Raw genomic sequence first — 27,076 nt, 5'->3', positions numbered from 1 at the left:
GTGTGCAGACTGAGGACAAAGTGGAGGCATAGACACTGTCTATGAGAAGACACTTTTAGTCCCAGGCTCTGTAACCATTACAGACAACCGGACTCCCTCATCTACAGACTAAATCACCATATACGCTTCCCTAAGTCTTTGACACTGCATGTGCCTTGTGAAACAGAAGGTCTTTGTGATGCAGTCTGGTGGCCTAGTTCCATCATCTATGAGGTGGAGATGACAAGGCATAGCATTAGGAGTCATAAGGCACCAGGACTCTGAATGCCTAGATATAGGGATGGTTGGTCTCCTCATGCTAATGAGGTTTAGACCATGTTGAGAAGTACTTTTGTTCTGTGGGATTTCGAGTATACCTTATATGTCTATGTCTTCATCTTCATCATTCTCCTAATTATCTGGCAAGTAAAAAGGAGTTACCATGGATTAAGGCTGGAACCTCAAAGGAGCTGCTGCCCGGTAGGGAAACGTTATGACCATGATTAAACTAATAAGCCTCAGATAAGCTTTTAAGATCTCAGAGTCTCTCCTTTTACCACCACCACCCCCAATTTTCATACCATGCATTCAGTAACTCTCATGTGGTACTTCTCAGAGACTAAAAATAATTCATTACCAGACCATCCTCCAGTGTAGTCTAGTTGAAATTAAACACCTCTCAATGTGGCTTGGGTTGAGACCTAGATGAAATGGATTCTAAATCCCTGGATCTCAGACTACCTCCCAAAAAGTGGGATTTTTCTGGTTGGTAGTCTGTATAGGCATTTTTTAACACAAATCTGTTGGCTATTATACCTACACACTCTTTAATCTGTCCCACTCTTTCTCTTGCTTCATCATAAACCTCATGCATAACTTGGGAAATAAATGAGAGGTATCGAGTATGGAAAATCCTCAAAATAAATAAGAAGCAAGCAGAGAAGAGAAATGTTGAGGTGAAATGAGTATGGAAAGGGAAGTTAGAAAAGTCAATAAAATATAGACATACATAGAAAGGGATTGGGAAATGTATATTAGCTTTGTCTTATTTTGTTTTTAAAAAAATTTTTAATGTTTATTTTATTTTTGAAAGAGAGACACAGAGCATGAGTGGGGAAGGGGTAGAGAGAGAGGGAAACACAGAAATCTGAAGTAGGCTCTAGGCTGAGATGTCAGCACAGAGCCCAATGCAGGGCTCGAACCCACATATTGTGAGATCATGACCTGAGCTATAGTTGGATGCTTAACTGACTGAGTCACCCAGGTGCCCCAGCTTTGTCTTATTTTAAAGATGACCAAAAAAAAGTGTCCCATCTTCATACTCTTAACATTTTCTCTTTAAGCGTCACCGAAGAGTCAGGATAAGAGATGCAGCATTTAGAGGTAAGGTTCCAACTCTGTTCTGACTCCCCTCACCATGGGCAAAATTCCCTTGATGTGTGTCTCTCTATGACTCTTGGTGCCAGGAGCCAGGTTCTCTAACCACTGAAGGGTCCATTTGCCCCAGCTGACGAATTCTTCCAGATTTTCTTGGGATATCAGAGGCTGGGAATGTTCCAAAATTCACCTTACCCCAGCTCCTGGGAATGATGAATGAGGAATTAGAACAGAAGCCCTTTCCTGTGTCATTTACTAGTTTTACAGTCCTACGGAAGTCACTTCATCGATCACTCTGTGATCCATGAAATGGGCATCTGATGATCTTGCCTCACTCACAGTGTGGTTTTGATGATCAAATGAGATTAGGTCCAGGACAGCATGATACAACTGGTTAAGTTGTACACAGACATGCCTGAGAGCATTTACTGTTGGGTTTTCGAATCTCCTCTTACTCAAAGGCCTTCAACTTCCTATAGGACATCCCTTCAACTTCCCATAGGACGCCCCTGTATCCTCTCATTCCTTGTAACACTCTCTCCTGGTTTCTCAGCTAGGAGATTTTCCCGGGAAGAAGCTGAGAAGCCATGGGAGCTGCTCTCTGTCATGAAAAGGTGACCACTTGCTCTTTGCAGTCTCCAAACTCCAGCCTGGCCTATCATCATTTCTGTGCTTGGCCTGGGGAAGGGATGAGGAGAGGGATAATGGCTGGGTGGGAGTAAGACACAAGTGGACACTGAGCATAGTTGAGAGGGTTGCCAGGGCAGAGGGGGACCAGGTGTCTCAGGAGAGAGGAGTCTCCCAGTTCTGCTATGGGCTCAGTTCACAGTGGTCCTGGAATTCAGATTTCACTAGTATGTAATTCATTAAAGACTCTACATGAGTTTGCACTCAGCCACAAGACAAGTTATCCAGTCAAGAGAATAGACAAATATGTTCATAACTAAATTCCATTGTCATATTCCCTTTACAGTTACAATCATTCAAGGGCAGACCTGTGGAACCTGTTGACATTACCTCCATGGTTTTGTCTTAGGGGAGGCCAGTTCCTGGGACAGCCCTCAGGAAAGAGCCTGTCATCTCATCCTCTTCTTAAAGTCTCTAGAGAATGGGACTGGCTCTGAAGGGATGCTATGAACAGGAGCTGGGACACCCCATGGTCTCTGAATTCAGAGTTCCCACAAAGACCTCATTTTTCACAGTTTAGAAATACTGCATATAGGCTATGGCCTTCTTAACCCCAAAGGAGACTGACTCCAGATTCTCCTGGTCATGTTCTTCATGCTGCCACATCAGCTAAACATTGGTTCCCCTGCTCCCACCCTACACCCTGGTTCCCTTCTCCTAGTTCAGCTTCTCAACACAGGTAAACAGAGAACTCACCCCACCTCCCAGTCTGTCATGGCCCTGTGCTCCCATGGGCTGTCTGAGACCTTGCCCAACAAGGTCCAGGCCCTCAGCCCAGCCCAACATAACTTGCCAATGGCATTTTCCTTGGAGGAAGAGGAGATGGGTAAATACCCTGGGGGTACAAGCCCCAACATTTCCAGGACTAGGGGAGGGCAATCTCCAAGCCACACACATTCAAAGAGGCAGGTGTCAACCCATCAGTAATGGTTGCCATCTTCCCTTCCCAGCCAGGACTGGCTTCCTCAGGAGGGAAGTGTGCGACGGCTCCTGTGTGCAGATACCTGCTGCCAAATCTGCAATTCTATGGCTCTGGAGATTCAGCAGTTGCTGGCGGGTGAGAACACCCTGATCTGTCCCCCTTCATCAGAGCCATTGCAGGGGTCCTCTTGCCTAGAGATTTTGTCCATGTCTAATGTGTCTTTAGAACAGAATCTGGACCAATGTTCCCTACACTCCAAAGCACTTGTATATCCATCTGTAACACCCCCAGTGTTGCAATCAATAGATCAGAAATGCTTAACACAGTCAGCTGCCCAGTCGACTGGTACAGCCAGGGTACACAATTACTGGGCTGAACACCACCAGCTGGGGCAAGGATTTCAAATAACTGGGGTGCCCAGGGGCCAAGAGACTATGTCTGGCTCAAGACTTGAGGAGGCTAGGTTAACAGTGAACCAGCAGGAGATGATGCAGAGCACCCCCAACCATGTCTATGGGAACCAAGGGCAGCAGCCCTTGAATTCCCAGGTCACTCTGCACACCCTAAACCACGAATTCACTACCCAGACACACCCTATGGCCTTACATATGGTTACTGTCCTCCCTGCCAACCTGCCATTCCTCAGTCCTGAAGTCCTGAGGCTTCTTGAGGTACATGTGAAAAAATGGATGCATTTCCAGAGATGGGGGCTTCCCAGACGTGTGGAGGAGTCCCTAAGGCAGCTTATGCCAAACCCGCCATTCTTTTGCCAACGTGTAAATGACCAACCAGCTTCTTTCATCCCAAATGATACTTCTAAGTTCTCTGTTGAAAAACTGGGGACCTATTCCTACCATAAATGGGGTCCATTTATGGGCAGCCAGCCTACCCAGGCCTTCTGGGTTTCTGAATGGTCCACTATGGACCCAGAACAAAGACACCACCACCAGCAAATCCCCAACCATATGGCTCTGGCTTTGCTGTCTCCAGCCCTTAAAGAATCACATCGTCTCTATCCACATCCTGGGCACCAGGCTCATGACTCAGTGGCCCATCTGCAGCAGAAATACAGCCAGCTATTCTGTGGCCACCCTTCTCTGCACAGTGAGTCCCTGGTCAACACATTAATAGGTTCTCAAAACTGCTCCACAAATGGGAGCATATCCCAGCACCCCCTGAAGGATGCTCTTCTCTTCAAGGAACTCTCTGTCCTCCCCCTGCTGCCTAAAACTGTACCCCAATCAGTCCCACCCTCTTCCCCATCTTCCCCAAATTGGGTCACTCCATCTGATTACCAACAAGCTCAGATCAGTGTTCCATTATTGACGCTGGCTGAGTGTGATGCCTTGGAGTGGCACCTGCTGCAGAAGCAGCTCCAGCTTCAGTGGGGCTTGCCAGCGGTTTTCCAGAGACCTCAGCATAGCCAGAGCCCCATACAGTATAGGCCCTGTGGCAAAGCCCAGTCTCCAGAGACAGTGAAAAGTTTTTGGCCAGTGAAGCCCATCACAGTCCTCACTAGGAAACTACTCTTCTTTCCGGAACATGCCCGGAGGCTGCTGGAATTCCATCTCCAGAGGCAGCTGATTCACCATCGTTGGGGCCTGCCCCAAAAGATCCAGGAGTCCATCCAGTTGCTCCTGTCCCCCACTGATCAGTCAACTCTGTCCTGGAGTAGCACAGCCCTAGCCAACATGAGTGCTCCCCAACCTACAGCCCTAGAAACCACTGGGGCCGGTGACCCATTCTCACCCTTCACAGACCCAGTGTCAGTCCCCATGCCACACTTTTTTGACCAGGCCAAGGCAATATTACAGAGCCACATCAACTCCAAATGTGGGCAGATCCACCAGGGCAAGGTCCCTGCTTGTGTATACAGCTCTTGGCAGTACATAATTCCTGGGGACCTGCAAGTGGCTCCCTTAACCTGCATCCCAGAAAGCAAGCCCTTGGAGCTGCAGGCAGCAACTGACCCTGCCCCACAAGAAAAAGCTATACCCTGGATGCCAATGGCCCTTGACCAACAGCAACAAGCCTCACGAGATGCTGTCACTGAACACCCTAAGCTGCCCCGAGCCCTGTCTGAGGGAGCCATTGAGAAACTGGAGACGACTTTGCGGCACAAGTATCTGGCCTTCTTGTCAGGGCTGCCTGCTCTTTATTATGTGGCTCTTTCTAGGGCCATGGGACCAGCAATCACTACCCAAGATGTGATCACAGGAATGGTGCCTGGATCTGGAAAATTCCCAACTGAACCTCTGACTCAGATGATCTCATCTGAAGAGAAATGTCTGAGTCTTGGGCCATGCTTTCAAGATGCCAACAACACTTGTGCAAACATTGCAGATGAGTTCCAGGCTGAAGGGCAGGTAGAAGAAGATGCCAACAACACCTGTGCAAACACTGCAGATGAGTTCCAGGCTGAAAAGCAGGTAGAAGGAATGATTGAGACAGTGCATCTAGAAAGCCAGACAGAGACTTCTGGGCCCTACACACTCAAGAAACCCATCTTGGCCAAATTAAATTTCCATCTAAGAAAGAAGATCCTAGAGATACAACTGGGAATTCCCATAAAGGCAAGGAAGTCCAGAGAACAAACTATAGCAATCCCAGAGAACACAACCACACAGGAGTCTCCAGGGAGTCTGAACAACCAAGGGAAAACATTGCTCCAGGATCTCCCCACCCCACCAGATGTTCCTCGTGCCCCAGATTCAGAATGGCTCCACCTTAAAGAACAGCTGGCCATTGAGTTAAAGTCAGTGCAGCAGAACCAGAAGCAACCTAGTTCCAGAGCAGTACCCCATGGTTCTGCCCACTGGGCCTCTAAGATCTCACAACCCAGTGGCGACATGACAGAGGCCCAGATACTTTGTGTTCAGCTTGAGGCCAGTGTGAACAGCCCCAGCCTAGAGGAACCCTGGAGCCCTGAGCCCCAAAGCCCCAGCAAGAGCAAAGACTCGGCCCAAGTTCCCATGCTGGCAGAAAAGAGAAAGGACCCAGGGAAACCCAAATTGGCAGGGGACCATGGAGAAGGGGATGCCGGGCTTGCGCACTGCTCTACAAGAGAAATAAGCCACCCTGATGCAGCCCAGAGGCCAGAAGGGACGAACAGGACACCATGCAGTCCCTGGCGACAAAGCCATAGCTTTCATCTTGATGCTTTCTGTGAACATAGTACCCAGCACCCTCAGATTAATCTTCCAGAGCCACCTCCAAGAATCCCCAGGAGGAAGGAATCTAAGAAGAATGACCTGCAGGACAGTCAAACCAAGCTCAATGTCCTTCTCAAACCAGCAATGATTTCTAAGAATGCCCAGCCTATGGTGCCCCAGGCATCAAAGGGCCAGTCTATCCTGGGCCAACTCATTCAGCGCAAGCCTTTGCAGGGCCAAACTTTGAAAGGTCAAGTTTTGCAGCGGCAGGTGATGCCAGTCCATACTAATAAGAGGCCCAGCCTTACAGAATCTGGCTTGAGAAGTAAGATGAAATCCTTTCTGCACTGTTTTAACACCAAGACAAAAGGCAAAGGGCATGAGGAATCCATGTTCTCTACAGCTGCGAAGGCGGCCAATACCAGAAGAGAAAATGTAGAAAAGAGCCTGGCTCCAGCCAAAAGTCCCACAGGGCGAACCAAGACAGAGAAAACAGGAGGGGACTCCAAGGCCCAATCTTCCCCCACTGAGAAGCAGGTGTGCCTGGCCTTCTTGGATGGTCTCCATTCCCCAGACAATAAACTCCGGCACCGCTCCCACTCCCAGCAACTCCACTCTGCCTCAGTCCTGAGCCACCCCCGCCACTGCCCTCGGCACTGTCCTATAGTGGCTTTTGCTACCCAACCAGGGAACTTGCCCTAGGTCTCAACTCTCACCTCAGAGGGAAACGTTGGTCTGCTCAAGAAGACCCAAAACAATCAAGACTTTGTAGGCTCCCCAACATCTGCACCCCTTAAAGAAGACTGCTGTCATTTTCATTAATGTGCAGGTGGGGCAGAACGCCACTGAAATACACTCTGTATCTATAAGCAAAGAATTGTCTGTCTCCTCCTTCTCTCCACTGTAGTGTGTTAAGGGAAGGCGGGGGGGGGGGGGGGGGAGGCTAAAATGCCCTTTTAATCTAGGGAAGAAGCTTTAACCCACACTTAAGCTGGGTCAACATTCCAAATAACTCCTCCCAGCCCACCCTGGACTGTGGATAAAGAGACAAGCGGTTGAGGCACCTGGGTGGCTCAGTCGGTTAAGCAACTGAATTGTTTTTGGCTCAGGTCATGATCCCAGGGTCATAGGATCCGCACTGAGTGTGGAACCTGCTTAAGATTCTCTCTCTCTCTCTAAAAAAAAAAAAAAAAAAGTGGGGGTGGGGACTTGGGCAGAGAATGAAGGTAAGGTAAATAAAGATCAGGCTTGGGGGTGCCCGGATGGCTCAGTTGGTTAAGCATCTGACATTGGTCAGGTCATGATCTCACAGTTCTGGGTTTGAGCCCCATGTCAGCCTCTGTGCTGAGAGAACAGTAGAGCCTGGAGCCTATTTTGGATTCTGTGTCTCCCTCTCTCTCTGCCCCTCCCCCACTCACACTCTGTTTCTCCCTGTCTCTCAAAAATAAAATAAAATAAAAAATAAAGATGAGGCTTGAATTCTATCATGGGTTCTCATGGTGTCCTTGGACCCAGAGGAGTAATGTGGACATGAGGATTGTAGTGACAAGGAGTGGCTAGGAATCCCACAGGCAGAATTCATTGATGACTTCTATATATGCCCACAGTCTTCAGGGGTGGTTTTTAGAGCAGTACCATAGTGCTCCAAACTTGAAGAGGTACTTTGTGTTTATCAAAAGCACAAGTTCCCTGTTGGTTATTAGTGATGAGTGACTGCATCAGCTGGCATTCAGATCAACATGCAAAAGGGCTCCCCTTTCTCCATGTCTTTGCCAACATCTGTTGTTTCCTGAATTGTTAATTTTAGTCATTCTGACAGGTGTGAGGTGGTATCTCATTGTGGTTTTGATGTGTATTTCCCTGATGATGAGTGATGTTAGCCATCTGGATGTGTCCTTTGGAAAAATGTCTATTCGTGTCTTCTGCCCATTTCTTAACTGGATTATTTGTTGTTGGGTGTTGAGTTTGATAAGTTCTTTATAGATTTTAGATACTAACCCTTATCCAATATGTCATCATTTGCAAATATCTTCTCCCATTGCATCAGTTGCCTTTCAGTTTTGTTGATTATTTCCTTCACTGTGCAGAAGCTTTTTATCTTGATGAGGTCCCAAAAGTTCATTTTTGCTTTTGTTTCCCTTGCCTCTGAAGACATGTCTAGTAAGAAGCTGCTGTAGCTGAGGTCAAAGAGACTGTACTGCTGCAACTGCACTACTAGGTATTTATCCAAAGGATATAAAAATGCTGATTTGAAGGGGCACATGCACCCCAATGTTTATGGCAGCACTATCAACAATAGCCAAGTTATGGAAAGAGCCCAAATGTCCATCAACTGATGAATGGATAAAGAAGACATGGTGTGTGTGTGTGTGTGTGTGTGTGTGTGTGTGTGGGTACTGGAATGTTACTTGGTGATCAAAAATAATGAAATCTTGCCATTTGCAACAACATGGACGGAACTACAGTGTATTATGCTAAGTGAAATAAGTCAGAGAAAGACAAATATGATTTCACTCATGTGTGGAATTTAAGAAACAAAACGGATGAATGGGGAAGGGAAGGAAAAATGAAATGAGATAAAAACAGGGCGGCAAACCATAAAAGACTCTTAAATATAGAGAAAAACTGAGGGTTGCTGGAGGCGAGGTGAGTGGTGGGATGGGCTAAATGGGTAATGGGTATTAAGGAGGGCACTTGCTGGGATGAGCCCCAGGGTTATATGTAAGTGATGAATCACTAAATTCAGCTCCTAAAACCAGTACTATACTAGATGTTAACTAATTTGAATTTAAATTTTAAAAAATTAGTTAATAAAGCACATAGCTAATATGATAGGATGTCAAAAGCAAATGATAGAATCTCTCCTCCTCTGCTCCCTGTTAGTTATTAATAAGATCTTTCTGGAGAACTCACCTCAGAAGCTGCTGTAGCTCTCTTACCTATATATCCCACCTCCACTGCCTGCTAGTTGCAAGGAATGAGTGATTCCTGGAATGAAGATCACAGTAGGACATGAAGAGGGGCTTGTCCCCCACTTCTAAAGGCTGGCAGGGAGAGAATCAGGAAGGGGAAGCATGTAAATGGAGGTCTGAGTACCTGGGACAGAAGCTGACATGTTCCTGACCAGGACATGAAAAGAGAGCAAAGCCAATTTGTTTTGCCCTCAAAAGAGCCTAGAACCAGGAAGCTAACCCAAAGTTCGAGGGCTTTGGGGGGAAGTAAGTAAGTAAATCTGGGCTTTAATCTGCTTGTCTCAGTGTGATTAACAGAGGTTGGCTGAGTGTTGACACTGCTGGGAAAGAACCACAAACACAAAATTTTTCTAAACACATCCAATCCTGTCAAGTACTGCCAGCAGCTTGTACCCAGCCGTACTGTTATGTCTCATTTCTATACCACCTACACCTGCAATCCTTCCCCATGTTCCTCCTTTCCACCAGCCTTGCCTTCCTGAATACATATACACATATATATGTGTATATATGTACATGTTTTTAAATTTTTTATTTGTTTGAGAGAGAGAGTGAGCAGGGTAGGGGGGCGGAGAGAGAGAGAGAGAGAGAGAGAGAGAGAGAGAGAGAGAGAGAAACCCAAGCAGGTTCTGCACTGTTGGAGCAGGGGGCTCAAACTCACGAACCATGAGATCATGACCTGAGCTGAAACCAAGAGTTGGACACTTAACCAACTGAGCCACCCAGGCACCCCTATATATGTATATTTTTATATGTTTCATGAATATTGTATGGTGTTGAACTCAGCTGTATACTCTCCCGGGATCTGCCTGGTGTCTTCCCCACTCTTGTCCTCTCCCCAGACAAAGACAGCATCAATTAGCCTACCCACCCCAGCCCTTGGTGTCTGTCATCATTCCACATTTCTTCATTATTCCCCCTGCATTTCAGAAAGCACCAGAACCACTCAATTTGATTGCCAACAACAATAACATAACACTTTTAATAAGACTTTTGAAAAGTGCTCTGTTCCATTAAATAGTCATGAAAAGTGGCCAGGGATCTAGATCTAGAATTTAATGCCACACATGAGGTCTTTACCAGATAAGCTGCTCAGCACTGAAGAGGGACTGTAGCCCCTTTGGTCTTTCTGGAATGTCCAATAATTTTCACTTCATAGTAATATCTGTTTGTCATTGATGGAAAGATAACATGGAATTCTCTGAAACCCTTGGAACCTCCCAAGAGGGATACTGAGAGGCAAGCTGAGATCTGTGAGCAGCTGCTGAGAAATGCAAGCCCCTCCAAACCATATCTTGTCTACACACTCCCTCACACATAGATTAAACGAAGTTTCTCCTACAGACCTGTTTTAAGAGTCCTCTCCAATAAACTCGCCATTCTAAGACATTACTAGAGTTCTTTCCTGCCTCCTGTTGTGTCAACCTGCACTCCTACCCCAACTCCCAGCACCATCAGCAGCCTCTATAGCCCTGGCCAGAAAGTGGATGTCTTAACAGTGGCCATCAGACTCATATTCCCTGACCACCTAAAGAGGCATGAATGGACCTGTCCTACCTTCTCCCATAAACTGGGCTGGGGCAGGTATTGGTGTCCCTGGAAGAAAGACTGGAATCCTTGCCCTTAAGGAAGCTACAGCAGAGTAGCATAGCTGAAGGTTGTTCTTATTCCATTCAATATAAGGTTAAGTATGAATAAAAGATTTCCACTTTCAGAAGGAAATTTCTGGCTGAAATGACCAGAGAATGATCTCAGAGAAAGATGATAAACATGAATAAAGGGCAACAAAACTACAACACAAAGAAAACATTACAAAATTGTTTTTACAATGTTTAAGCCAAATCTATGACCCTTGGAGAGGATGAAGAGTTTTAAGGGCAAAGTCACAAGAATGAAATGTGAAAAAAATCAGAGTTAGAATCCTCTGACATTTGACAAGTTACTTAACATTTCTGAGTCCCAATTTCTTCATCTGGGAAAGGGGAATAACTGTACATCCATATCCCAAACCTCAATTACTATTAATGTACTGCTGATTCCCAAAGCCGCTTTGTTGCTCTAGTCTTTCCTCTGACCTCCAACTAAATAGGCAATAGATAGGAAAACGCTCTATCTTGTCCCAAAGACAATGCAAATTAATTAAAAGTTTCCAAACACCCTCTACCTCACCAAACTGCTTTCTAATGTCAGAGAATGGTATTACTATACCATTTTTTTCAGACCAGGTATATCACTATACCTTTTTGTTCAGACCATATATCAAGTCAGTAACTGGGTTCTAAATTTTGACACCTCTCAAGTTGGCCCCTTTCCTCTATTGTTACTGCCTCTGCTTATAGTTCAGTTTCTCATCCTTTCTTTCTTAAAAAATTATAATAGTATCTCATATCCCCAGGGCTTAGGACAGTGGCTGGTGCATGGTAATACTTTAATAGACTTGAATTCAAAGTCTGGCCTGAGGAAGCAGATTAATTATTACATTAATGTGATGACTGCTATGGTGTATGGGATCCTGCCACAGGAGGAAGTACTCAGCTGATGAGGACCCTAGGGTCACATAAAAGGGTCACAATAAAAATGACCTTGAAAGGCATCTTGCATAACAATTAAAATAATTTGAGTACTCACTATGTGCCAGGAGTGATTGCAGGCAAAACAATCACCAAGACACAGGCCTTGCCTCCATGGAGATCATTACTTAATGGGGTAGACAGTCTCATGTATCCAAATTGTCTAATCAACATATACATATGAATGTCCAATATTAACCTCAAAAGTGAAATCCTGATTCCCTCCCCCCTTGCCACCACACAATCACATATACCAGACCTATTCCAATCACAGTATTTCCCACATCAGTTAATGGTACCTCCTTTTTGCCCATTGTCCAGGCCAAAAACATTGGTGTCATTTTGATTTTTTATCTCTAACAATGTCTCTCCAATCCATCAGAAAATCTTGTCGCTACCTTTAAAATAAATCTAGTACATAACCACTTTGCACTCCCTTTGTTTCTAGTTATTGTAGTAGTATTGTAACTAACCCCTCTGATTCTTCCTGAGACCCTTCCACAGAAACCCAATGGTCCTCAGAGAAAGTCCTTGCTACAGATGATTGATTGACTGATAGACTGATATATGTAAAACCATGAGATTAGATAAGATCACCAAAGAAATGAATGAAATTAAGAAAAAACCCTAAGGATTGGGCTCTGGGACATTCTAACAGTAAGAAATTGGAGGGGAGGGGCGCCTGGGTAGCGCAGTCGGTTGAGCGTCCGACTTCAGCCAGGTCGCGATCTCGCGGTCCGTGGGTTCGAGCCCCACGTCAGGCTCTGGGCTGATGGCTCGGAGCCTGGAGCCTGTTTCTGATTCTGTGTCTCCCTCTGCCTCTGCCCCTCCCCCGTTCATGCTCTGTCTCTCTCTGTCCCAAAAATAAATAAACGTTGAAAAAAAATTTTTTTAAATAAAAAAAAAGAAATTGGAGGGGAAAAAAGGGATCCAGTAAGAGAGAAGACTGAGAAGCAGTAGCCAGGGAGGAAGGTGGGAAAAGCAGAAAAGTGTTGTATACCATAAGCCAAGAGAGGGAAAGTACTGCAAGGAGAAAGTGGCAACTGAATGAAAAGTTGTGAACTGGCCAAAGAAAATGAGGACTCAGAATTGACCATTAGATTCAGCAACATAGAAATCATTCATGCCTTGAGAAGAATAGACTCTTGTGAATGATGGATGTGAAGGCATGACTGGGATGGATTCAAGAAAAAATGGAAGGAAAACAAATGGTGACAGCAAGTGTAATCAGTTCTTTAAAGGAAGTTTGTTTCACAGAGATGCAGAAAAATGGGGAAATAGAAAGTGGGACCCAAAGAGGACTTTTTTTAAAAAGGTGAGAGACATCAATAACAACAACAAAATCTGATTTAATGGCCAAATTATGGAAACTGCCCAAGTGTCCATCAGCTGATGAATGGATAAAGAACATGTGGTATATACATACAATTACTCAGCCATAAAAAAGAATGAAATCTTGCCATTTGCAATGACATGGGTGGAGCTAGACAGTATTATGCTAAGTGAAATAAGTCACAGAAAGCCAAATACCATATGATTTCACTCATTTGTGGAATTTAAGAAAGCAAAAGGAAAAAAACAGGCAAACCAAGAAACAGACTCTTAACTAGAGAAAACAAACTGATGGTTACCAGAGGGCAGGTGGGTGGAGGGAAAGGTGAAACAGGTGATGGGGATTAAGGAGTACATTTGTTGTGATGAGCACTGGGTGTTATATGAAGTGTTGTATCACCATATTGTACACCTGAAACTAATATTACACTGTATGTTAACTAACTAGAACTAAATAGAACTAACTAGAACTTAAATAAAAAATTTAAATAAAATAAAAATGCACAGAGGAACTACTTAGACATTTTTTCCAAATAAGACATTTGAATGGCAAACAGGTACATGAAAAGATGTTCAACATCATTATCAAGGAAATGCAAATCAAAGCCACAATGAGAAATCATCCCACACCTGTTAGAATGGCTATAACCAAGAAAACATGAGATGAGTGTTGGTGAGGATGTAGAAAAAAGTGAACATTTGTGTACTGTTGGTGGGCATTTAAATTGGTGCAACCATTATGAAAAATAGTATGCAAGTTAAAAAAAGTGAGAGACATAGCATGCTGGATATTGACTGAAATGATGCAGTCAGAAGGGATAAATTGATGATAAGGGAGAGCAAGGGGAGAACTGCTGGAGCAATGAGGTGGTGTAGAAGCAGGCAATGGGATCAAATGCCCTGTCCAGAAGATGGCATTGGATAAAAGCACAGATGCTTTACTGGTGGTAAGTAGAAGGTAGTATTGAGGAAAGACAGTGTGGCTTACTAGAAAGATTCCATCACATGTAACAGAATGTGGGCAAAGACCCAAAAGGGTAAAGTGAGGAACAAAGAAGGGACCATGGCTGGGGATGGAGAGAGGGGTATGGAGACCAAAACCAAAAGCCACAGGTGGAGATGAATTCTGGAAGTTAACTATAGCAAATTACTCTTAGAGCCTATGGTGTGGGTGTGCAACAAAGAGGCTAGGTGGGCATAAAAAGGTGTTTCCCATTGATGATCACATGTATGAAGGTGCTCTCAGAAGACTGGAGCACTAGGAGAGATTTCAGGGATGTTCTAGATGTGTGGAGCATAGTGCATGAGACTACAGACAAAGAGGACAGGTACAACATTCTGGTTTTCAGAGAGTAGGGATGTTTAGGGAGTATGAGAAGAGAACTGGAAGGCAGAAAGAGGTTATCCTGAGTGGATGAGATGGACATCTGTTTTGGACACTTCATATCTGTCAGAAGGTTAACACCTCTGCATTCCCACCTTCTGACCTACCACACAGGAGCCAAGAGCTAAAGGAAGTACAAGAAGTACAACAATCTCCCTAAAATATGGTATGAGGGACTGTGGTATGCCTCTGCCTCACTGATTTATAAGGAAATCCAGGATGACTCAACATCTCATCAAACCAAGAGGTGGTAGCAGGACTCTCTTGCATGATAGGACCCCAGCACTTAGCACAATATGTCCACTGCTAGCAGGGTCCAGAAACAGAGCATGGGAAGAAGTATGAATGTGTCCCTTCTGTGAATGTTGATTCTATGTCTAATGGAAGAGGACCCAGCCCCTGTTGTGGCCCCCAAGGTGAGGAGATACAAGGCCCAGGTCTGTTGAGCCAATACACTCCAAAAACCAAAGGAGATCCTGTGACAGGCACATCCTTCCTGCCTGGTGGGAGTTGGGCAGAGAGCCCCACAGCAAGGAGACGAGGGGGACCCAGAGTGAAGGGAATGACCCAGAAAGGTCATGTGGTAAGCCAAGGTTAATGCGCACAGATCCTGACTTAGGTGGAACAAGTCCTTTCCATGGCCCCCAAGGATCCTATCTGCCGCAGAGCAGCATGAGTTCATAGCACTGACCATAGTGCTACAACAAAGGGTTGAGGGCATAAAGATGATATGTAACCAACACCTTCAGGATTCTCAGTTTTCAGCAAAGTCAAGAGCTAAGTGAAGACAGGGTCAGAGCCTGTGACTCACGCAGGATGTTAAGGAATGAAGCCTTGCTCATCCCATCTCATAACCCTAGCACAAACCTCACTCTCTAGCTTAAGAGTAAATCCAGCATAAAAGGCCTCATGGAGGACACAAACTCAAGCATCTACTACTCCAGAATTGGTGGTAGATGCTAGGAATAAATGAGTGCTTGCTAGGTAACTCTGGAGTTCACCTCTGGCCCTCTGAGGTAACATGTCATGGTGAGAGGTCCTGACCTACTGGAGCCCTTTCCTTGATCTCTGCAGAGGGCACCTGAGAAGTCTATGGAGAGAATTTCAGGCAAGTGACCACGTGCAGTGGAGGAGAGTGGCTTCTCCACAAAATCACTGCTCCTGTCAAAACACAGAGTCCTAGAAGATAGAGACCATGACTGCTTCATTTTTGTACCTGCTTACCATAGCCCATCCTGGGAGAGCAGTGAACACAGAATGAGAACAGGAATAAGCCCCACAGATGCTACTCTCTGCACCATGTAAGAGGGGGCTGGGCTTCTGCTCTTTACCAGCCATCCAAAGCCTAATGCTCCACCTGGGCTCAGGGGCCCATCTGTCACAGAATGAAGAACAAGAATGATTCCTGTGTCCCATGTAGGGAGAAGAAAGAAGGGAAGACAGTCCGGACTTCAGGTGGGGATATGAGCAATGAGCACAATGTAGGCATGTAAGGTGCTAGGGGACACAGAGGACCAGATCCCTGATAGGTCTGGCTGGGCTTGCCGAGGACTGTTCATTCCCATCCATCCCCAGAGACAGTGAGGCCAGGACCCTGAATACTTGGTCTGGATGAGAGCATGAGGAGGGAAAGGGGGCCTGGGAAGGGGCCAGAGGGAGATCTCTGTTTCCAGAAGGAGGGGTGGGCCCTGCCAACTGCCCCTCCCCCCTTTCCTGCTTTGCCCCTCTTCTCCACTGCAACTTCTCAGGATCCAGGGCCAGGCAAGGCGCACATTGGGGATTTTCCTGAAGGTATCACTCCTGAGGTCAAGCCTGCTACAGAAAGTGCAGGGGCAGAACCCTGGGCAGGCAGCTGGACCCATGGGAATCCAGATGGCGGGAAGAGAATGGGAACGAAAGCCATTCCTTGCGGTAAATGGTGCTGGCAGCTGGGGAGTATCAGGAGAGAGGGGAGGGGTAAAGCAAGAGTCCAGAGCAGAATCTCACACATAGTCAAAGACACAGGACACAGACATCAGCCACAAAGAGACACAAACACAAGGACACAAATTCAATGATGCCACTCCAAAACTAATTCAGAGTACCCAGAGACAGGTCCAGGAAACACACCTACATAGACTCAAGAACACCCTGAGTCAGACATGTGGGAGCAGACAGACACTGGCACAAGCACACATGCAGACACAGAGACAGGCTTCACACACGTAAACAGACACAGACCATCTTGCAGACCTACCAACACAAATGCAGTCCAACCAAATCTATCCATTAAAGTTGCTCTCCTCCATAAAGCCTCCTAGGCCACCTCAAACCAGACCTGTCTCTCCCCCACTCTAAGCTCTGCTTTGTAATTTCTATGTCATTCCTTGTCCTTTAATAAGGATAGTCTTGGTACAGAACAGGTGAGCACAGGGAAAGGAAGCAAAAATAATATAAAAATAGGGAGGGGGATAAAACATAAGAGACTCTTAAATATGGAGACCGGAGGGTTACTGGAGGGATTTTGGGAGGGGGGATGGGCTAAATAGGTAAAGGACATTAAGGAATCTACTCCTGAAATCATTGCTGCACTATATGCTAACTAATTAGATGTAAATCAGGGGCACCTGAGTGGCTCAGTAGGTTGAGCGTCAGACTTCAGCTTAGGTCATGATCTCGCATTTTGTGAGTTCGAGCCCCGCGTTGGGCTCTGTTCTGACAGCTCAGAGTCTGGAGCCTGCTTCAGATTTTGTGTCTCCCTCTCTCTCTGACCCTTCCCTGCTCATGCTCTGTCTCTCAAAAATGAATCAATGTTAAAAAAAATTTTAATTAGATGTAAATCAAAAAAATAAAATAAAATAAAATAAAATAAAATAAAATAAAATAAAATAAGGATAGTCTTAGATTCACATGCATACCTCTGGTCTCAACAACTTGGCTATGTGCTTTCAAAGAAAGGACAAGGTCAGCAAGTGAGTCCACTGCCCTCCTCGGCAGCCCCATTCCTCACCTACACATCCATCCCTATCCCCGGTAGCGTCTCCAGTTTACTGCAGGTCCTGAACCCCAGCGTCTCAGCAGATATAGACTCTAAGGGAAGAATAAAGCAGACATATCCTTTCAAAGTAATGCTGGTGGGTATTACCTCCCAAAATCTTTACTTTGCCTTATGCTTACCAGTCTACCTCCAATGTGTAACCACTACATCAGTGCTATTCTAAGCATAATGCTAACCTTTTTTTTAACATTTATTCATTTTTGAGACAGAGAGAGAGAGAGAGAGAGAGAGAGAGAGAGAATGAGTGGGGGAGGGGAAGACAGAGTGGGAGCCACAGAATCTCAAAGCAGGCTTCAGGCTCCGAGCTGTCAGTACTGAGCCCATTGTGGGGATCGAACCCACGAACCGCAAGATAATGACCTGAGCCGAAGTCAGACACTCAACTGACTAAGCCACCCACATGCCCCAACCTAACACTAAACTTAACTATAGATAACTAGACACAGAGCAATGTCTGCACCTGTACTAGGCCCACAAGTAGCACACGTTTATGACAGTATAGATCATCTGCACTCCAGGAACTCAGTAGCTCCTTCAGTAACTACCTGCACAGTCTTCAGGGTAGGATGTCCCTGGAGGGCTCAGTGTTCAGTGGAATCCAGGAGCACCAAGGTCCCCAGGCCCTTTGACCCTCCTTAGCCAGAAAAGCCTACAGGGGCCCAGTCTACTCCAAGCCCTGTTCTGGGATTATCCCAGCCTCTCAGCTGGAATTCCCACCATACCCTTCCCTGGCTCCTGCCTGCCAAGCTGGGAGCATCTGTTGCCCTGGAACACCATATCAGGAGGGAGCAAATGTGCCAGAGACGTGGGCCTGAAGAGATGTGGGGATTTCCAGGCTCTTGCAACACCCCAACCTAGGACCTTTACCCCAGAGCCTGGTCCAAGTACCTGTCCTAAATAGGTAGTGGGCCTGCTACACTGGGGAGAGTAGGGGTGAATTAGTACACTTCCTCTTCCCCTAATCCAGGATGTCAACCAGGTGAAATAACCAGGTTATTAACAATGAACTCATCAGCAGAGGTAAAGCTGAAGTCAACCATGTGTACCTCCCTTACCCCTTACCTCTCAACATCACCAGGACCTCTAGTATAGGATTCCTTCACACCTCGGCCACCATAGAGATTGTCAAACACTATTTAGGCTCTATCAGGAACTCACCAAGCCAAAATCTTCACCCAACAGACTGTAACTCTTAGGTGGGCGCTCAAAACTCAAATGTGCAGCCATCCGAGCTTGTGTCCCCTTCCCCAATGTCTACATCGAGCCTGGCCTGAGTACCAAGAGCGGGGCTTGGTTCAGGGCTGCAAGCTCCTAAATATGCCCATGAAGTGCTTGAGAAATTAACAAAATTAGTTTTAACCCTTGAAAAACAAATGGTAGTTATTGTCAAGAACTTTGCAAGGGCTGGAATTTTACTCTATTTTTTTTTAATTTTTTTAAATGTTCATTTATTTTTGAGATAGACACAGAATATGAGCAGAGGAGGGGTAGAGAGAGAGAGGGAGACAGAATCCGAAGCAGGTTCCAGGCTCTGAGCTGTCAGCACAGAACCCGATGTGGGGCTTGAACTCCCGAGCTGTGAGATCATGACCTGAGCTGAAGTCGGACACTTAACCAACTGAGCCACCCTGGCACCCCTATTTTACTCTATTTTTAAGGTTAACAAGCTATCCTGTTCTATTTCATGAATTCTGGCAGAAGACCAAAGGCTCCTGAATCAGATATAAAGGATTTTATCACTCACAGAACAGTCATAGCAAGAGCTTTAGCATGTTTTGTGTGTGTGTCAGTTCCCCTTGTCTATCAAATGCCTTGGGTGTAGCACAGAATGATAGATGCCTGTTCATTCACAAGAGAGGAATGCTAAGGTTTGGGGTTTCACTGCTTTTACAGTAAGAAAAAGCAAAGCTGATCTTTGTCCGGGGGAGAAGTTGCCTTATCTTTCAAGGTTGCTTGTTGCAAACATAATTCTGAGAAATGGCCTGGAAAACAGTCATGGTCTTACATTCTTGACATACCCAGTAAAAAAAAAAAACATTCAGGAATGCTAAGAGCCCATAGTAGGCTGTCTCTCTCAACCATAATTAGCAATGGGTAAAAAACAATGGTGAGGGGAAAAAAATGTTTTCCATGTGCTGGAAGACCTAGGAGAGACAGGTTAAAAAGAAAATCAGTTCACAAAGATGCCACAAATTATGCTTAAAGATAACTTCTTCAGCTGATAAGTGGAATTGGGGGTTTTCTGTGTCCTTATTAAAGAAGAAAAGAGATATAGAACATATTATCATAGAGACAATGTGAATGTTGAAGAATTTGTGGTAACTTAAGAATGGCTTAAAAAAAACTTTAAGGGTCAGGGGGGTAAGTGGTGGTAAATCCCACTGGGACAAGAAAGTAGATAGGCCCACGTGGCTGAATAAAATGGAAGAAATGAGATCAGATGACAACCTAAACCTTTCCTTGGTACTGTTTGTGGAGAAAGTAAGTCTCTAAGGTGGCCTTCCCCCATGTTCCCACCTCCTTGTGTTCATGCTTTGTATAATCCCATCCTCTTTAGTGTGGACAGACCTGTGCTTTGATTGTAATTAACAAAACATGGAATAATAATAGGCTGTTATTCCTATACTTCTGTAAGACTGTCTTCTAGCATACTCATTCTCAGACATTTCTTTATGGCTTGATAAACTGGCTGTGTTGGGAAAGTCCATATACCCTCTAGAAAGTATAGGTGGCTTTTAGACATTGAACGTGGCCTCCAGCTTAGAGGGCCCCCAGGGTCCCCAGTCCTATGAATGCAAAGAAATGAATTCTGCCAACAACCTGAGTGAGCTTGGTGGATTCTTCCCCATTCAAGCCTCCAGATGAGAACACAGCCCAGCCAATACTTTGCAGCCTTGTCAGACCACAGAGGACTAAGCTGGAATCTTAAGTCACTGAGACTTTGAGATCATATATTATGTATTATTTTAAACTACCACTTTTGTGGTAATTTGTTGCACAGTAATAGAAAACTAATAAACTGCTGCAGCCATGACAGTTAAGAGAAGTGTCTGACAGTAAGGCACATGTGGCCAGCATGCAGTTTGTGTGTGTGCAAGGTACCTGCTTAAAGTTCAGTGAGATTATTTATAAGGGAAGGTGGAGGTAGGAGGAAGAGGGGCTGTTCCACAGTATGAGCCAGGGAAGAAATAGGGAAGGAGAAGGCATCTAGGTAACCCTTCTTCTTCAGTTCATTCTATAAAGACACATAGCTGTGGAGTCTGTGGCCCTCCTAATAAGCTGGAACAATCTCATCCTGCATATTAAATGTAAATTACTATATTGTCCCTTCATTTGATTTTTTATATGAGAACAGCAGATATCTGTGAAAGGCTCAAAAATATAACTAATGGTAATCTTGTAGAAAATGGGGAGGGATGTCCCCCAGGAAGTAATAAAGTAAAAGAACCTCTGAAAAGAGAAGTAGGGGAAACAACCCAAATCAGTAAGTTTCACAGATAGAAAAAGGAGCTCCAGGTTTTCGTTAAGTTCAGGAAGGAGGAACAATCAGAATAGTTCCCACTGCTTTACACAGGACATGTGTTGAATAAATCTTTCTTAAAGAAATGCTGCAAAGATGATTGGGGGAAGCAAAGAGTTTATTTGAGATCACAGTGTCAGTATCCTTTCTGTAGTTCAAAGTGGGCCAGAAGAGTCTGAGAAGACCAATTCTTCAGAACTTGTTTCTAGAAACAATGTAATCACGAACTCATCATATCCAATGTGTTTCCTCAGAGATTGGTGACTTGGTGTTAGCAGGGATGATGATAGGTAACCAATACAACAGAAATGGGTCATTTCTTTGATCACAGGAGAGAGGTATCCAATTTTCTAATTTATCCAGCTTCCATACCATATCACATTTCTTTTGGATATATATGTCAGAGTAGAAAAGCTAGGTCATGTGAAAATTCTTTTTAATTTTTTGAGGAACCATGAAACATTTCTACAGCACTTTACATTTCTATCAGCAATGTACCAGCATTCTAATTTCTCCAGATCCTCCCACTATTTTCCATATTTTTTGAGAATAGTGCTGGTTAGCTATTTATGTATCTTCTTTGAAGAAATATCTATTCACATCCTTTCCATTTTTGAACTGAGTGTAGTTTTTATTGTTGTTGACTTGTAGGAGTTCTTTATACATAGTAGATATAAATCACTTACCAGATATATTATTTGCAAATATTTTTCCCCATTCCATGGGTTGTCCCCCCACTCTCTTGAGTGAATCCTTTGACACACAAAAGTTTAAATTTTAAGGAAGTCCAATTTTTCTGTTTTTTCTCATCTACACTTTTGATGTTGTTATACTTAAGAAACCATTGCCAAATCCAAAGTTGTGAAGATATTTCCCTGGTTTCTTTCCTAAGAGTCTTATATAGTTTTACCTTTTCAACTGAAGCAAACATACAAACATACATTCTTGCTTCTCTTTTTGATATCTCTTCCTAAATAAAACCTGAAAAATAGATTTCATGATTCCAAACTTTGTAATCTTTTTCAAATTGCTTAACGTCTCTGAGTCTCAATTTAATTATCCCCGGAGGGATAATTTTACAAGGTTGTTGTAAGAGTTCTATATTTAAACACAGCTAGTATGTATAATGCCTAGCACACTAGAGCTCAATAATCCTATGTAGTCTTCTTCCTTCCTTCAAAGGACTTTCTCTTCCAGGACCTGCCAGCATCAATTATTCCACCTATCTTACTGCTTGCTTATGGATAGTCAAGCCCAGGGCCCCAAGTCTCCTATCTTAGCTTCAGAGGGCTCACTTGTCCTCCCTTCCCTTATGTCCTTTGCTCTAATAGAAGTTCCTGCCTCCACAAATATCCAGCTTCGAGACAACCTGGGCTACCACGGAAAATACATTTTCTAATGGGGTCGGGGAAGGAATGGACAAAGGCAGCAGCCCCACAGGGCCCCAGCCTCTCGATCACCTTGGAGGGGCACAATTTAGGGCACACTGAGCCCTAAAAAGGTCAAGGCTAAAGTCCTTTGGGCATATGGGAAGTTACTCCTGGCCTAGATCCCGCAGCAGGGTCCTCTCCTTCCAGTCAGAGGTTCATTCCAGGCAGTTCCAGGGCACAGTCTAAGGTATTCCTTTATACAGCGGTCCTCTGTGGGGTCCATCCCCACCGCGCAGGCTCCTGAGGCTCCCCTGTGTTCTCAAACGGTCTTCCACTGAGACACCACCAGAGACCACCCTTGCCCTCCGGTAGTTACACAGAAGGTCTCTGTGGGTAGACAGTGCCTCCACGCTGTGCCTCCCCATGGCAGCAAATGCAGAGACAGCCCTGGGAGTCTCCGTTCACACAGGGGTCCTCCATGGGGGCGGCTCCCTGCACGCCTCCGGAACTTTCCCAAGGGGCAGAGGCAGGGACACTCGGGGGGTTATCTACTTACACAGGGACTCCCTTAGGGGCGGCTCCCGCACAACACCTCAGAGTCCCCGGAGGGTTGTCTGCGGCCCGCAGACCCGTCCCGTAGGGTGCCTGCCGTGTCCCCGCCGCCCCCGCCCCCGCTTACCGGGACCGTCAGGGTGCGGGACGCGGGTCCGGGGCCGGCGGACTCTACACCGCGGACCCCGCGCCGCCCATGGCCACTCGGGAGCCGGCGTGCTGGGGCCGAGCGCCGGGAGCAGGCGGCGCAGGCGGAGCAGCAGGCTGAGGCGGCGGCGGCGGCGGCGGCGGCGCGCGCTCCCCAAGCACACCCACCCTCCCTGTCTCCCGCCCCGTGCGGCTGCGGCGCGTGCGCCCGCGCCAGAAGACCTCCGCGGGCCGGTGGGCGCGCGTCGCGCTCCGCCCTCCCGCGCCTCGAGGCACGGCCCTCGCAGCTTAGCTTGGCGACCTCGCGCAGGAATGAGGCGCTGAGGGACCGCAGGAAGGCGGCGCCCGGCTCCGACGACCTGTGGGTCCGGGTGCCAGTGGGCGCCCCCGACCAGCTCCCCGCTCTGCGGCGCCGGGTCTTCGGCAGCCGGGCAGCCGACGGCAAGGTCAGTGCCGGCCCGAGGAGGCGTCTCGGAAGGGGGCTCCGCGGCGGCTCGTGGCTCCTGCCCGCCCGCCGAGGCGAAGCGTCCTGCAGCCCGCACCTGCCTGGGGAGGTGAGAATGACTCATCCAAGCGGCCTCGGCCGGCCGGGGGCCCTCTCCTCTCTCGCCAAGCCCAGCTGCCCAGTCAGGCCTCCGGGGGGACGACCCGCGCGTTAGGGCACTCACCTTCGCAGTACCCCACTGCGGAGTGTCTGAATGAGGCTTCACAAAGCGCCCTGCTGCCCCCACTCTTCCTGCGTGCTGCTTTCAGAGGTTATTGGTCTTCCATCTCCAGCAGCAAAGCTGTACCTTGTTGTGACCCACTCGCTCTGCTGCTGCAGCCACATCCCTCATCCCTCATTCCTTAAGTTTCATTGTCATGAAACTTACCAATAAGGAATATAAAGGACAGTACTATATATAGCTATCCACCTTTAAACAAAATGCCAGATACTAAACACTCTACGTGTATTAATTTAAACTTCCCAACATGACCATGAAATACTAAATTTCATTGCTTTGATTATACAGATGCAGAAAGTGAGGCACAGAGAAATTAAGCAACAAGCCTAAGGTCACATAGCTAATACATGGAATATAGGTATTCTCACTCCACAGCCCATTCTCCTATTTGTTTTACTCCAGGGCTGCCTGGAGGATGTGCATCAACCCACAGAAATATTTTTTTTTTTGCAAGGATACTGATTATGTAAATAATTTTACTAAAATTTGTGTTACAGAATTCATGGTCCTATGTGAGGTATACTTCCATATTAGTTTGCTATCATATCAGTGCAGGTAAAGATTCTTGGTAAGATGCACCATGCTGCTAATTTTACACCCCACACATGAGGGAAAGGTAATGATAGTATTCTTATTCATAAAGCCAAAACTTTTCAGAACCTGTGTGTCTTGAAATAATATAGGTCTTCTTGCCTAATTTCCTAATACCATTTATTTTATTTTTTTAATTTTGTTCATATTCATTTTTTTAACATTTATTTACCTTTGAGAGACAGAGAGGCAGAGCATAAGCAGGGGAGGGGGAGAGAGAGATACAGAATCTGAAGCATGCTCTAGGCTCTGAGCTGTTTGTTAGCACAGAGCCCAACGCAGGGCTTGAACCCACGAACTGCGAGACCATCACCGAAGCCAAAGTCAGACGCTCAACCGAGCCACCCAGGCGCCCCCAATACCATTTATTTAATGCAAGTTATATCATTACTTATGACACCACATCATCCATCTTGCGAGCTGTGAATACTGGCTTCTCAAGTTCTCTCAAAACTTAAAATTAAAAAAAGAAAATAGGGGAACAAGTTAGATGGAGAAGTAGGGACACTTGGATTTTCCTCATCCCTCAAACACAGCTGTATTGAGGTCAGATCACTTGGAACACCCAGGAAATAGATTTGTGGAGCAGCAGAAGGATCTCCACAGTTGGAGGGAAACAGCTTGGCAGGATCGAGGTGCATGTGAGTTGGGGGAGATAAAAGGTGCAGCTACGGAGGAGAGGGAACACTTTCTGTGGAGAGACAAAAAGAGAAAGAGAGGGGTTGTGAAAGTGTGGCATTGAGTTAGCATAAGAGGAAAACCTCTCTGGACCATGGGCTGGGCAGTGAGAAGTACAGAGTGTACTAGTTCTTTTTTGCAAACAGCCTTTGGAGCTGAAACTCTGAAGTTTTCGAAGTGCGCAACTTTCTCTGGAGCAGAGCCTTGGTGCACACTCCTAGGAAGCAGGGAGCTGACTCTGGAGTGCATAATGTGGTGTAGTGATCTCTGGTGTGCACTGGGAGAGAACAGTCCCCTTCTCAGAATACTCTGGGAAGAGGGTCTATTGCCTCCCCAAGGACAAAAGACCCTTTAGGTACCAGCCAAAGGCATTTCCTCATCAGGGTGAAGAGGCTCTTCTCCAGAGGAGGGGAGTGGTTCTGTGCAGTGCTGGGTCCTTTAAGACTTTAGGTTTTGATTCCCAGCCAAGCACCAAGAAGAAGATGCAGGAGAATTGTGATGCAGGGCAAGCTGACTGCCCTTGCTCTTCTGTAAGGGCTACTTGAACAGCATGGGTTGAGATCCCTGGTCCCAGGAGGAGAGATTGGGATGATGCCATTCCGCGCCCCCCCCCCCAACACCAGCTTTGTGGGACTTCAGAGAGCAGCACAGTGGCCCCAGTGGAGGCAGGACATGCTTACACCAAATCCTGCCCCTCTGTGCCTGTCAACTGCTGGAGCAAGACTGACCCAATGCAGTCAGCCTGTTCTCCAGACCAGCACAGCCACCAATCCCAGGCACCAACAGACAACTGGCTTTTTTGGTTTTGTTTTTTCTCTTTCTTTCCTTCCTCTTCTTTTTTTCTTTTGGAATCAGGCTCATAGTGTATGATTTGTTTTTTGTCATTTATTATATATATATATATATATATATATATACACACACACATACACGCGCATGTGTGTGAGCACACACACACACACACACATATATATATATAAATCATTTTTTTCTCAGGCTTTTTTATTCTATTTCCCTCTTTTTTCTTCTGCTTTTTTTCTAAATTTTTTTCCTTTCTCTTTCCTTGGAATCAGCCTTATGGTTTTTTGATTTTCTGTTTGGTTTTCTTGTCTTTTTTAAATGTTTATTTATTTCTGAGAGAAAGGGGAGTGGAGGGCCAGACAGAGGGGGACAGAGGATCCAAAGCAGGCTCCACGCTGACAGCAGAGAGCCTAATGTGGGACTCAAACTCACATACTGTGAGATGGTGACCCAAGCCGAAGTCTGACACTCAACCAACTGAACCACCCAGGCACCCTACTCTGGTTTTCTTTTCTCCCCTCTCCTTTTTCTCTTGTTATGAACCAGGCTTCCCACCCACCCCCCCTTTTTTTTCTAGGTTACTTCAACAAACAAATCAAGGCACACCTAGTAAAAGGTCCAAACATTCCACCACTGCGAGCAAGGAGGAGCTCTGTAGAGGAAAGACCAGTGCTATAGAACAGCCAAAATTCAACAGCAGAGTGCATGCAACATACACCAGAAACACTCCCTAGTGTACCAGGCCCTGGTCAGTGTATAATCCCTTTTTAATATGGTAGTACTCTCGGGTGCAGGACACATAACAACCTTTCAAAACATGCAAATGACAAAAACATAGCCAAAATGACAGGATGGAGGAATTCTCCCCAAAAGAAAGGTCAAGAAGAAATCACAGCCAGAGACCTGCTCAAAAGAATAGGTGAAATAGAAGATACAATTATGGAAAATAATGAAGCTGAAAAAAAAGGGAAAAGAAATTACTAGATCACGAGGGGAGAATTAGAGAATTAAGTGATTCCATGAAATGAAACAATATCCATGTCATAGGAGTACCAGAAGAAAAAGAGTGAGGAAAGAGGCAAAAGGTTTATTTGAACAAATTATAGCTGAGAACTTCCCTAATCTGGGGAAAGGAAACAAGCATCTAAGTTCAAGAGACACAGAGAACTCCCTTCAAAATAAACAAAAACAGGTCAACACCACGACATATAGTGAAACTGGCAAAATACAAAGATAAAGAGAGAATTCTGAAGGCAGCTAGGGACAAAAGTTCCTTAACC

At 45.8% G+C, this 27,076-nt stretch overlaps 2 protein-coding genes across 2 annotated transcripts in view; one reads left to right on the top strand and one right to left on the bottom strand.

Moving 5' to 3' along the window:
• The window catches only part of PHF24 (PHD finger protein 24), a 210,916-nt gene extending 187,025 nt beyond the window's left edge, over window positions 1-23,891 (bottom strand). The window contains exon 1 of the mRNA XM_043565152.1: window positions 23,670-23,891. The gene's annotated coding sequence lies outside the window, so the exon portion shown is untranslated. The remainder of the gene's footprint in view (window positions 1-23,669) is intronic.
• On the top strand, window positions 183-6,991 carry FAM205A (family with sequence similarity 205 member A). Its single transcript, XM_043565142.1, has 4 exons — window positions 183-459; window positions 1,323-1,362; window positions 1,910-1,970; window positions 2,994-6,991. The coding sequence occupies exons 1-4, from the start codon at window positions 316-318 to the stop codon at window positions 6,817-6,819; spliced, it is 4,071 nt and encodes a 1,356-aa protein (XP_043421077.1). The 5' UTR covers window positions 183-315; the 3' UTR covers window positions 6,820-6,991.
• Window positions 23,892-27,076: the final 3,185 nt, after the last annotated feature.

Source organism: Prionailurus bengalensis, chromosome D4 (assembly GCF_016509475.1).
Source record: "Prionailurus bengalensis isolate Pbe53 chromosome D4, Fcat_Pben_1.1_paternal_pri, whole genome shotgun sequence".
Classification (NCBI taxonomy): domain Eukaryota; kingdom Metazoa; phylum Chordata; class Mammalia; order Carnivora; family Felidae; genus Prionailurus; species Prionailurus bengalensis.
Note: the sequence above shows the minus strand (reverse complement) of the source record. Positions and strands in the feature narration are given on the sequence as shown.